A 13,955-nucleotide genomic window follows, 5' to 3' on the forward strand; every position below is an offset into this window, starting at 1 on the left:
TGTACAGCTAGATGCCTCTGGTGATAGTTAAAGGGAGATCTGGAACTAGAGGTAAGATTTGGGAAAGGAAGAAGTTAAGCTTAATTGGCACATCCACCAGGCCTTCTTAAACAGGGAGTCTGGATGCTTAAGTCTTTTCATAGAGAGTATGGAGGTATCTCTGATAAGGTACTTTCCTCCAACTGGGGATGGACCTGACCGGATGCTGCCAATGATGATAATTACAGGGAGACTTGAACTGGCTCAGGGTTCTGGCTGAGCATAGCTGTCAGAGCAGAAGGTTATCTAACTATTCCTAGAAGTGGTTAGGTAAGGAGTTAGAGGTCTATAAAGTTAGTAAGGCTGTAAGAAAGGAGGGTCCGAGCAAAATTGTGTAAAGCTATTACTTAAGGTCCACCTGACCTAGGCAGTGTCTCCTTGTGGAATTTACCTTAAATCAGGAGACTAGCATGTGGACTGTTATTACTACTAGTCCTTGAAAGTGGCTAGGGGAGATATCTGATTCCAGAGGAAGCTTTTCCTGAGGCTGTTCTTTCAAATACCTTGAATATGTCCAGAGAGTGATCAGTCCACACTGTTAGCCCTTCTTAGGGAAAAATCAATTGGGAAACCTATAATGACACACGATTTTCATAACAGAATATAGCTGATATATAACAAGCCAAGTAACACCAAAAGCTCCTTGGGATTTGGCTTCCTCTGAAGGAATTCCTTGATCCCTCCAGGTAGTGACTTTGCCATAACCAGCTGAGCTCTTATGATATATTCCTGTGGGCCACAGCATTTTACTTTAGAGAGACTGAAGGGGTGTGAAGGGAGAGGTCTCATGTATCTTAGGTTGTCCTTAACTTCCTCCTGCCTTCACTTCCTGAGGGTTGGAATTGCAAATCTGTGAACCCACCCCCAATTGGTTTTTCACTTCTTGGATAATTGTTCTAGGTGCTCTCCCCACCATAGTGAATTGTGTGAGACCAGCTCCCACATTTATTTCCCCCAGGGACTCTTGAGGAGTGAGGGGTAAGAGATTTAGAAATTTAGAGTGGAGAGAAACAACAGATAGAAACACAGGATAGCCTTGGGTGGGCCTGGATCCTTATCCACCAACCCAGAATATTATTTAAAAGGGCTTTTTATAACAATGCCAAGGGGAGGAGCCAAAGACCTCCCCCTTGCTAGTTAAAGCCAAGTGTAGACTCTTCCAAACACCTGGTACTCAGGCCTTTGGTCCAATCATCCTCTTATGCAGTCCTGCTGGGTATAGCCACTAGGAAACCTAGGTGGACTCCAACAGTAGATGCAGTCTTTAAAAACATGTTTGAATTAATTTGTTATTTATATACAGCAGTGCTGATTTTACCCAGGTAACAATGCCTGGCCACAGGTGTTCAGCAAATGATTGATGAAATGTTATATTTTTTACTGTGTGTGTATATGCTAGACCAATAAAAGGCGCCTCACATTCCAGACAATCTACTGAACTACGTCTTCCACTTTGTTCCCCTTGCTTCTTGTCTTCCTTTCTCCCGGCCCCTTCTTGTGATCCTCTCTAACCCCAGGTCTTGAACATGCTAGTCAGGTACAATCTTAGCTCAGCATTGTGATTTTGTAGCAAGCAAACTGGCTCTTAGATTTGAATATTGGCTCTCTTAAATGACTCTGGTATAGAGTTTCACTATCTAATACCATTGAAGATTGAGGGTGAGTTATTCATTGTGACAGCATCTTTTGGTTTGTGGAGATAGGTGATAGTTTGGAATTTTTTTAATTTAAAATTTTATTAAGATTATATGTATTATGTAGTAACCTGTACAGATCTTCAAGTATATAGGTTGAATTTTGATAGTAAATGTCCTCACCAACCACCCCAGTAGTTGTATATAAACATTTCTATCACTCCGGAAGTTCCTGCACACTCTGACAATAATCTGTAGTGTTGCCTATATAGTCGTATATTGGTTGCAGATGTCCTCACCCAGTGCAGTGCATTGTTAAATGTGGTGATGTATATGCCAGTGGTTTGTTTTTTAAGTTTTACTTTATATGTATGGGTGTTTTGCCTGCATGAGTATCTGCACTGCATGTGTGCCTGGTAGTCATGGCGGCCAGAAGAGGGTGTTGATCCCCTGAAACTAGAGTTGGAGCTGATTGTGAGTTGCCATGTAGGTACTGGGAATTGAACCTGGGTTCTGTGGAGGGACAGTCAGTGCTCTTAACTACTGATTCATCTCTTTAGCCTTTATTCTCTTTATTATTGTGGTTTTTACAATATATGTATATCTCAGGATTTGTCTTGTCCATTCATAATTTGATAGCCATTTGATTTTTCTGCTTAATTTGAACTGCTTCGACAGGATAGCTTTGAGTAGGTGTTGATGCTTCCCATTTCTCGGGTTGGGATATATAGGTTCCAGTGCTTAACAGATGCACATCCTGGCACCTGTAGCCATCCAGTGTTGGTTGGTTGGTTTTTGAGGCTGAGTCTCACGAGCATGGACTGGATTTGTAGTTGAGGATAGCTTCGAACTGCTGTTCTTCTTGCCTACACCTCCCAAGTGCTAGGATTATTTATAGATGTGTACTACTACACCAGGCTAAAACAAGATTTAAAGACAACAAAAACCTTTGAAGCTAGGCGTGGTGATGACCATGCAGATAATCTCAGCATGTAGACTGGATTTAATAAGGTTGGAATTTTATTTTGTTTTTATTTTGAAACAAGGTTTAATGTAGCCTAGGCTAGATGCCTGCTATATAGCTGAGGATGACCTTGAAGGACCGAGCCATTTGCTTTCCATCACTCTTCATCACAAAGTTCTGTTTATGCCACACTGGGGATTGTGTTGTACTGGAGATTAAACCCAAGGATTCTGCATTCCAGGCAAGAGATCTATCAACTAAGCCTCATCCCTAGCACCTAAGTTGGATTTTCTTTTTTAAGTGAAATAAAAGCTGTTTTCAGTTATTTAATGTGACATGTTCTCAGTTTATCTGCTGAGCTTATTACCCTGTGGAGTGTAGGATATTCTGGCTTACCTCTAGAAGTTCTAGTTCCTCTAGGTGATTCCTCCTCCTGCTTGATGTCTTTCTTTCCTGAGTTAGCCTCTTTTTTTTTTTTTTTTTTTTCTGAGTCAGCCTCTTATTAAGAGAGAAAGAAACTAAAGTCTGCATTACATTTTAATGTCCAAAGCTAAAGAGTCTGTGTGTAGTGGGGCTGGAGAGATGGCTCAGCTCTGAAGAGCTTTTCCTGGCTGCTTCTAGAGGACCCACGTTCTACTCCCAGTATCCACATGGCAGTTCACAACTGGCTAAAATCCATCCTCTTCTGACCTTCTCAGGCACCAGGCGTGCACATGGTGTACATACATTTATGCAGGCAACACTCTCATACAAATTTAAAAAAAATTGAAAGGGAAAAAAGAGGAATTCAGTGTGATGTATATCATAAGGACCAGGTTACAAAGCCACATCCAAAGTCTCACCAACATGACTAACTAAACAAGACCTGAACAATGAACAAGGAAAACACCAATAGACATGCTAACTCACAATGCCTGAATCTCAGACAAAGAACTACAGGCAACTAAGGAATTCTGAAAGCAGGTGAAATAGTCTTCCTTAGGAAAGAACACAGACATTGGCCTTGAAAACATAATAAATACAAATTACATTATATGGACTAATCAGATTGTACTCATATATTTAGGGGGGGGGACTCGCTCTCTCTCTAGGGGTCTCTCTCTCTCTCTCTCTCTCTCTCTCTCTCACACACACACACACACACACACACACACACACACACACACCAAGAAAAAGACCATTAACTTGAAAGAGAGCAAGGGTTGGACACATGGGAGGGTTTGGAAGGGAAGGGGGAAATGATATAATCTTAAATTATTTTTTATTTTTATTTCATGTGCATTCATGTTTTGCGAATGTATATAAGTGTGAAGGTTTTGGATACCCTGAAACTAGAGTTACATACAGGTGTGAGCCGCCATGTGGGTGCTGGGAATTGAACTCAGGTCCTCTGGAAGAGCAGACACTGAACTACTTAACCACCGAACCATCTCTCCAGCCCCTTAAAAATAAATTATTAAAAAAGACAAGGTTACAGAGCTAACTATAAACATTTTTTACAGTTTTGATTAAACTGTATATTTCTGGTATATACGATTATGAAAAACAGAATCAAAATTTCAGAAAGGCATTTGATACTTTTTTTTTAAACAATGCTATGGATCAAACCAAGGGCTTCATATGTGCTAGGCAAAGTGCTACACCACTACGCTCTATAGTGATTTTTCTTTTTCTTTTTTTTTTTTGGTTTTTCGAGACAGGGTTTCTCTGCGTAGCTTTGCGCCTTTCCTGGAGCTCACTTGGTAGCTCAGGCTGGCCTCGAACTCACAGAGATCCACCTGGCTCTGCCTCCCGAGTGCTGGGATTAAAGGCGTGCGCCACCACCGCCCGGCTAGTGATTTTTCTTTAAATGTTACTATGACATATCAGTTAGCTATAGTCACAGGAATGGTAATTAATAGTCACAAAAATAAGGAACTTGAAACTATCATTATTCCTCGTTCAGAAATTTGTGGGCCACCTTTCCTTGTCTAGCCCCACTTTATCTTGTCTACTCCAATGCTAGTAAGCTCTTCATGTTCTCTTAATGGTGGCAAAAGTATAAGAGCCAATTGTGGACATTTAAGACTCAGCACAGTGTTGTTTCTGCTCTCAAGACATTGGCTCAAACAATCCTCATGCTTAGTGCCAAAGGTAAGAAAATATCAAGAAGAGGTCTGACTGAGGTCAAGTGCCAGGTGGCATACATAACAGGGAATGGTTTAGAATGAGGACCAGAATGAGTCTGGGAAATTATAAACAAAAGCACACGTGAAGAACCTAATGAACCCTTGGGTCCCTCACATCTGGGTCCTCTGGCAGAGCAGCAGACACTGTTAACTACCGAGCCACCTCTAGCCCCTCCTTTGTTTTCCTGTAACTAAAAACATATGTTTTGGGTTGGAGATGGCTCAGTGGGAAAAATGCTTGCCACCCAAGTATGAGACTCCCACAAGTTGTCCTCTGACCTTCACGTGTGCATGTGTGCACACCTACACACAGAATAAATACAAGAATGTGAAAAAAAGTGATTCATTAAAATAGTTGTAATAGAAATTCATGCATTAGGTACTGTGATAAAGGAGGCAGAGATAATGATCTCAGATCCTGTGTAATGCACTACTTACTGTACTTGGATGTCTGACTTCTGGTACCAACACCATTTCCTAAAGCTACTCCATGCATTATGTAAGATGAGCTGTGTTGCCGTCAACTACAGTTAGAATCATATGAATAAACTAAAACACACCAGGGCAGAATATAATCCTTTAAATAGATCCAGAAAGGTTTGTTTAGACAGACTTTTGTGTGGATATGTCCCAGTCCATCCTCAGACTCCCTTCAAACTCAGTGTGTAGCTGAGGATGACCTTGAAACTAATGATCTGCTATTACAAAGTACTGGCATTATAGATTTGCTGTGTGTATGCAGAGTACTGGAATTAAAGACCTGAGCCACCATGAATAATTAACTAGAATAGTTTCTGCAATATGTTAAAAGTTTAAAAATCTAATTACTAAACCAAACTTGACTGTGAATAGTACAGACTGAATAGAACAGAGCTTGGAGGGAAAAGAACTTGCTTTCATTACTGGGTGCTGTTTTTTTTTTTTTTTTTTCCATCGATACCTTAGTTGTTGAAAACGGTTGGATAAGAAAGTTGGTAGCCAGCTGTGGTTCAGTTTCTAGCACCTATGTCATATAGTTCACAAGCTGCTACTCCCTCCATTCAGGGGCTCTGATGCCCCTTTTTGGCTGTCTGGGCACCTGCACACAGGTGGCACACACTTATAGTTTTCTGTTGTGCTGGCTTCTGGGGTCTAAACTCAAGTCTTCCTGCTTCTGTAGCGAGTGCTTTGGCCATGGACCCATCTCCCTAGACCAACAGTGAAGTCCTTTTAAAAGACAACTAGAGTACATTGTGTACATTTTACACTCAGTCCCATTAATTAGCACCTTCCTAAGTTTTTACCAAGAGCAAGTAAACAGACTTTTTAACATTACAGGAAGTTTTTGTTTTACATGGTACTGATAAGCAAACCCCCCGCCCCCCACATGGTTTCTCTGTGTAGCCCTGGCTGTCCTGGAACTTGCTCTGTAGACCAGGCTGGCCTCAAAACTCACAGCGATTCAACCACCTGCCTCCACTTCCAGAGTGCTTGGATTAAAAGTGTGTGCTGCTGCTGCTGCTGCTACCAGGCCAGAACAATTTTTTTGATTGGATTTACAAAGAGTTTTAATTAACTGGTTTGGATTTCAGTTATCATATGTTAACTGTGGTTACATAAAGTACAAACTTCATTGTCAGTTAAAAAATGACTGCATAACTGATCATGACCAGTCACATCTTTTCTTTGAGAATCTGCTGAAAGTGGTGAGTAGTTACTGTACACTGTGTTACTTTGTCTCCCGGTGATAAGCCTGTAGGACATTTTTACAAACACAGAGACAGCCAAAAGAGAAGAAAGTGCATCAAGATATAAAAATCCACCCATACTCTGGTTTTTTAGAGTTCATTCTTCTGTGAAGCACTCTTTGAATTTTTAGATAGACTGTATTAAGATGGGGTTGTATTGTTTTCTTTTCCTCCCCCCCCCCTCCCGTTTTGTTTTTCCAAGATAGGGTTTCTCTGTGTGTAGCCCTGGCTTTCCTGAAACTTTCTCGGTAGGCCAGGCTGGCCTCGAACTCAAAAAAATCTGCCTGTCTCAGCCCCCTGAGTTCTAGGATTAAAGGCGTGTGCCATCACTGCTCGGCTGATTGGGCTATATTGTAAATGCAGTCCCTGCATGGATTTCCAGAGCACATGCACATTTAAAAAATATTTCCTTAGGTAAATTTGAAACACACATATAAAAAGAAGAAACCAAGATAATATACTAGATTAAAATAGCACACTGGATTTATCATCCAACTTGATTTTAGAACATGGAAAATTTTGTTGCATCCATGCCTACTCCACCTACTTTTGCATTATTTTCCAGGTGGCTATTTCATAGCACATTTGTTCTTGTTTCCTTCTGTTACTATGATAAGGCATTCTGACCACAAGCAACTTGGTAAGGAATAGGGTTTACGTTCCAGGTCTCAATTCATCATTGAGGGAGTCAAGGCAAGAAGCAGGAGGAAGGCTGCTTCTTTCTCTGGCTTGCTTCTTACTCTCTGACTTCTTTTCAAACTGTGTTTGGCTAGCTTTGTTAGCCCAGGACCACCTGCCTAGTTATGGATGGTATCTTTACTGTGGGCTGGGCCATCCTTAATGAAGTAGTCCTCTGACAATGCCCCAATTGAGAAGCTGACAGACAAAATCAGATACAGGCAGTTGAGGTTCTTTCTTCCCAGGTGACTCTAGGTTATGTTAAGTTGGCTGTAAAAACCAAACAGCATCTCTGTTTTGCTAAATTGCTTTCTAGAAGTGTTAAGATTTTATGCTTGACAGGGATAAAAGTGAAAAACTTAAAAATGTCAGTATTCTAAGTTAGGTATGTCTATTGCGAAAGATTTTAGTTAAAGTGAATTTCCCCATACTTACACTCTAGCAGCACGTTTTAGTCACCTCATTAATATGCTTCACAGAGAATGAATGCTATGCCTATTGGGGCAACATATAGAGGAGGCATAAGTAATAGGAATACCGGCATAACAGGCAGGAATCAGGATTTCTAGCAGGACAGGACTGTTTGCTGTTCCCCTCTGGATCGTTTACATAAAGCACATTAGCAAGAGTGACCACATCAGTCAGTTACTCATCTTCATGTGTCCATGTGTGGGCCTGTACCAACATCTTCCACTCAAAAGAAGTTCTGAATCCATAGCTTGGAAAGGCAACGTAAGTTAACAGGTTGCATTTCTGGGTGGTCTTGGATCTAACAGTGAGTCCCTATTTTTTAAAAGGTGTAATTTAAAAAGAATTACTTTTATTTTGTGTATGTGAGGACACAGTGTACTGGCCTTGAACTAATAAAAACAAAGACCTGCCTGCTTCTGTCTTCTGAGTACTGGGATTAAAGGTGTGCCCCACCACCTCCCAGTCCAGAGGGCAGAAAATTTGTAGGAATTACTTCTCTCCTACTGTGTAGGCCTCAGGGATCAAACTCAGGTCCTCAGGCTTGGCTACAAGTCTTTTCCTGCTGAGCTATCTACCTTACTAGCCCTGAGTAATACAATTTTTATAAGTAAGAATTTCTGTTTGTCTTACTTGTAGCCAGAGAATGCCGGAGGAGACCTCAAGGATGGCTGTCAACACTACGAAGGAGCTGTTGTCATTCTGGATGCTGGGGCTCAGTATGGGAAGATCATCGACCGGAGAGTGCGGGAGCTCTTTGTACAGTCGGAAATCTTCCCCTTGGAAACACCAGCCTTCGCCATAAAGGAACAAGGATTTCGGTAGCCTTTGACTTTAGATTTTGGAATATTTTATGATTAGTTTACTTGAGCGTTGTGGATTTTTCTGTAAAAACCCAATATGGTTTTTAAAGAAGTTCCCTATAGCTTTGATTTGGAATTTAAAAGGAATAATTTATACTTTTAGTCAAAAAGATTACCTTGATGTCTTAATTTTTTTGTTTGTTTCAATGATGCTGGGGAGTTTACTTTGACTTTAATTATACAGCTAGTATGTTGTTTGAGTAGTTTATATTTGATATGATTTGTGTGTGGGTCAGAGTTAGGTGTGGTTCTAGTAGTCATTTGTTCATTGACCCTATAGCATTTAGTCAAAAGAAATATGGACAAATAGTTGGGTAGAGTAGCTGAAAGGGAGGAAGTATTTATATAGGAAGTCCCTTTTGTTTCCAACCCTGAATAACTGGTTGCTAAAGGACAAAACCATTCCTACGTCAAGTTGGGCTAATTCCAGTGGTTCATATCTCTTAACGGTCAAAACAGTCAAGTTAGGTGAGGCTTTTTGGTTCAGCAGCTATCTATCTATGGCTAATGCTCTGTCTTTTCCTGTGGATTAGTGCTAGATAGGTTTTTCCTAGAAGGGACTGCAGTGTCCATCCTTAATTGACTCTCAGACCTTTACAGTAGGTGAATTAAAACAAAGAAATAAAAAGGAAGGACATGACTGCTCTTAGGTATGGTGGGAGAGAAAGTTTATTATAGATACAAGGGAAAGCATAGCCAGAGGCAGAGACATCTGGGAGAGTCCAGAGTGCATATGACCCTGAGCCATGTGAGGAGAGTTGGGAGGGGGAAGAGGAAAGAGGAGCCACTGACCAAGAGGGGCAGCTGGGCCAAGAGAATGGTCAAGAAAGTAAAGAATAGACCAAAAGGGCAGATAATCAAAATGGCTTGGATCATGTAGGGAAGGGGGGAGGGGTAGCACCAACCCAGCCCCTGGGCTAGAGAAGATAGTTGGTTCTTTCCTTGGACTTTGATGACAGAAGGAATTCAGGTCACCAGGCTTGTACGGCAAGTTCTTATGGCCTTCCCAGTAGTCATTTTTCCCCCCATGACAGGGTTTCTCTGTAGACCAGGCTGGTCCAAGAACTCAAATATCCTGCCTGCCTCTGCCTTCAGAGTGCTGGGATTAAAGATGTGTGCCACCACCTATCAAGTTTTTGACAGGAGAAAACTCAGTACTTTTTAAAAAATATAATTCATTTTAATTTTATTTTCACTGGGGTTTTGCCTGCATGCATGTCTGTGAGGGTGTCAGAAGCCCCGGAACTAGTTACATACAGGTATGAGTTGCCATGTGGGTACTGTGAATTGAACCTGGGTCCTCTGGAAGAGCATCCATTGCTCTTAACCACTGTTCCAGCCCCCCAGACTCAGTATTTTTAAGCTACATCCTCAGTGTTGGTCTCTGAGAGTTCTTACTTGATCCCAAGGGCCTTTACCTCATGAACCTCCTGCCTCTTTCTTTAGTGTTGGGGATTCAGGTATATACCACCTTATCTTCATTTACCTGTTTACTACCAATGAACATCCTTTTATTTATTTTATGTGTATGGGTGCTTACCCTGCATGTGTGCACCCACGTGCATCCCTAGTGCTCCTGCATCAGATCCCTTGGGACTGAAGTTACAGATGGTTGTTAGCCATAATGTGGGTGCTGGGAATCAAACCTTGGTCCCTAGAAGAGCAGCCAGTGCTCTTAACTGCTGAGCCATCTCTCAAGTCCTCAGAGCTGCTTGCTTGCTTGCTTGCTTTTTTTTGTATTGAAAATATTTTTTTTCTTATAATAAATTCTGATCACAGTTTCCTCTTTTCCAGGTCCTCCAGCTCTCCCCGCCCCCAACTCCCATACCTTTCTCTTTCTCTCTCTTTAGGAAAAACAAAACATAAAATAATAATAATAATAAAAGAAACATAGAGACACATAGACACAAAAAAACCCTCAAAATCCATAAAAACAAAATTGGAAACTATCATATACAAGCAAAAGACCAGTAAGGTTTTAAAAAACCCAAACAAAGCAATATGAGAATAAAAGAAAAACCAAAAAACAAACAAACAAAAAAACAAACTAAAAATGCCACTGAGTTCATTTTGTACTGGCCATCTACCGCTGGGCTTGGGGCTTGTCCTTAAGTGTGGTTTGAATACCTAGTGAGACTCCAGTGGAGAAACTAAGTTTTCCTGTATAAGCAGTTGACAAATTGGAGGCAGCTTCTTGGCTAGGGGTGAGAGATAATGTCCACTTTCCCTCAGCTCTGGGACCTGAGTGGGCTCTGCGTGCTCTCACAGCCGTTGTGAGTTCATATGTGTGGCAGTCCTGTTGTGTCTGGAAAACAGTTTCCTTGGTGTCATCCATCCCCTCTTGCAATCTTTTTGCTAAGCCTCCTGAGGAGAGGTTTGATGGAGATGGAGATGTCCTGTTTTTGAATAGAGCTGACTTTCTTTTTTTCTTCCTTCCTTCCTTTTTTTTTGTTTGTTTGTAGAAGTGGCATAGATATTTTATTACTGTGACTTTTATTACTTTGATCCTTTCTGCTAGAAGTTCTATTTCACCATTGTTTTGTTCATTTTTAGAGACATAATCTCATTATGTAGCTGTGACTATCCTGGAACTTAGTATGTAAACCATGCTGGCTTTGAAACTTCAGAAATCCACTTGCCTCTCACTGCTGGGATTAAAAACATGTGTCACCACACCCAGCTTGACTGTTCTTTTAGTTAGTTTTGTATCATGAGAAACATGTTGACCACTTTTTGTTTATAACCTGTTATGTGCATGATGCATAAACGTTGTAGCAAGCAAGCAACTTTCAAAATAACAAGGGTATTATAAGACTAAGAAAGTGTGGTTAACTAGAGTTAGTGAAGCTTCTCGTAATTGGTTTAACTACTCCTGGAGTTTATCCTTTCTTGAATCTGTCTCTTTTTAAATTTTTAACATGACCAAGATTCTTACAGCCTGAAGTTGTTTAACAGACTAAAATAGACAAATGAAGGATCCTGGGCACCGTGGTTTTTGTTTTGTTAATAGGGTCTCACTATGCAGCTCTAGTGTTTATCTAATAGAAGTGAATATGGAGCTGGCAGGTTGGCTCAGCAGGTAAAGGTGCTTCCGTTCAGTCCTGATGACCTGAATTCAGTACCTGAATTCAAAATAAGGTGGAAGGAGAGAACTGACTGGGTAGGGCTAGCTTCTGGTTTCCTTAAGTACTGTGGTATTTGTGCCTCCTACCCCTGTCATGCACATGCACAAAATTCAAAAACAAAAATCTAAACATGATTGAGATCCTAGCGACCCTGATTATAAGTGCTTGCTTCCCCTGCCCCTCCTCCTGTTGTGCCAGGACCTTTTATAAGCTGAGCAAGTACTCTGCCACTGGGCAAGCACTACCACTGAGGCATAGCTTAGGCTTTAGGTGTATCTCAGAATTTTAGCTTTGTTAAGAGTTAGGTTACAGGTCTGTTCTCTAATGCTATCCCCAAATTTTTTTCTTCCAACCTTTGTATGTCACCGTACGGAATATTTTTGTATACTCAGTCCCTAAGATTACTTTATACATTTGGTTCATAATGCCCTAGCTTACAGTTTGTTTTCCCCTGCTTCTTCTTAGGTGGTACTCCATAGGCCAGTTTGGCATCCAATCATGATCTTCCTGCATTAGCTTCTCGGGTGCTGGGATTATAGACAAGCACAACTCTGCCTGCTTGTTTCTGATTGTAGCTGTTCAGAGTCATGCAGGAGTAAATGCTTAATGGCTAGCTTCTTGTGGCAGCGTGTGCCTATTATCCCAGCACTCATGAAGTGGGGAGGTGGATGAAGTTCCATGTTGGCCTTGGCAACATAGTGACACTGTCTCAAAAACCCAAATCAAAACAACCCAAATAATAATAATTAAAGTCAGCTTTAGTTTTTTGATTTTTTTCTTCCCTCTAAGGAAATATCTTTAAACATAAATTTCTCGTGATAGTCCCATTAAGTTTTTAGAGTGAACACTGAAGGCCAGATAAGCTGTGTTACTGGCTAGGTGAGGAATGTGGCCTCAGTTTGCACCTTTCCATTACTAATTCCATTCCGAAGTTAATATACTAATGTTTTGTTGCAAATTGTAACTTAGCTAAAGGGTTAACCTTTAAGAACTGGACATATGGGGCAAAATTGGACAGATGTTGAAGATATTAATTAAAGATTTACAGTTACATTCTATACTGACTCCTCTTTCAATCCACAGGGCTATTATCATATCTGGAGGACCTAATTCTGTGTATGCAGAGGATGCTCCCTGGTTTGATCCAGCAATATTTACCATTGGCAAGCCTGTTCTTGGAATTTGCTATGGCATGCAGGTACAGCTGCATTTTGAGTTTGAGAGTTTACTAAATGTTTTATTCTTATGATTTAAACTTTCTTTGTCTCTTTAAGATAATTGGGCATATTAATACAGTGTATTGATTGCTATACTATGGTGGAGTTGACCTTATAAGGAAATCTGTTTATAAGTAACTAAATTACTTAATAAACCACCATCCATCCATCTGCCTGCCTGCCTGTCTATCTATCATCTGAGATAGGGTCTCACAGTTTTACTAAACAAGATCTAAGGGAATAGAAACATAAACCAGATAAAAATTTAAAAGTTCTCCCTATAGTTGTAAGCCAAAAGATTGTCACATTATAGCATTTAAACACTGTCTTACGTGATTGTTTGGAAATAGAGCTAGAAAACATCCCTAAATAATGTATTACTATTAGTTGCATATTAGTACATTTTATGAGCCTCCTCTCCTTCCCCTCTCCTCTCCCTTTCTCCTTCTCTATCTTCCTTCCCTCTCTTTCATCTTGCTTAGGTACAGAACTTTTTGCTGCATAGTCCAAACTACCCACAAATGAGTAATCTTACTGAAGCCTATTGAGTACTATAACATTTTCACTTAAAAAAGAATCCCCTCAGGCTGGGTGGCGGTGGTGCACGTCTTTAATCCCAGCACTCGGGAGGCAGAGCCAGGCAGATCTCTGAGTTTGAGGCCAGCCTGGTCTACAGAACGAGATCCAGGACAGGCACCAAAACTACATAGAGAAAGAACCCTGTCTCCAACCCCCCTCCCCCCAAAAAAAGAATCCTCTCATCCTTCCCCCATATTAGTCAGGGTTCTCTAGAGGAACAGAACATATATACATATATAGAGAGAATTTACTAGAGTGGCTTATAGGCTATGGTCCAGCTAATCCAACAATGGCTGTCTCCCAATGGAAAGTGAGAATCCAGTGGTTGTTCAGTCCATGAGGCTGGATGTCTCAGCTGGACTTCAGTATACATCAGAATCCCAAAGGAGTAGGCTCTGACGCCAATGAATCAATAGTAGAGGTGAGCAGGCAAAGGCAGAAGTTTCTTGCTTGTCCTTTATGTTGGGTGCCAGGAGAGGGTGAGGCCCAGATT

The 13,955-nt window shown here is 40.9% G+C and overlaps 1 protein-coding gene across 5 annotated transcripts in view; it reads left to right on the top strand.

Moving 5' to 3' along the window:
* Window positions 1-13,955, top strand: part of Gmps (guanine monophosphate synthase) — a 65,134-nt gene that overhangs the window by 16,795 nt on the left and 34,384 nt on the right. For all 5 annotated transcript variants that reach the window (XM_076574189.1, XM_015989665.3, XM_076574188.1 and 2 more), the window contains 2 exons: window positions 8,318-8,499; window positions 12,750-12,864. In XM_076574189.1, the coding sequence (XP_076430304.1) occupies window positions 8,318-8,499; window positions 12,750-12,864 (297 nt within the window). The remainder of the gene's footprint in view (window positions 1-8,317; window positions 8,500-12,749; window positions 12,865-13,955) is intronic.

This window comes from Peromyscus maniculatus, chromosome 6, assembly GCF_049852395.1.
Source record: "Peromyscus maniculatus bairdii isolate BWxNUB_F1_BW_parent chromosome 6, HU_Pman_BW_mat_3.1, whole genome shotgun sequence".
NCBI lineage: Eukaryota > Metazoa > Chordata > Mammalia > Rodentia > Cricetidae > Peromyscus > Peromyscus maniculatus.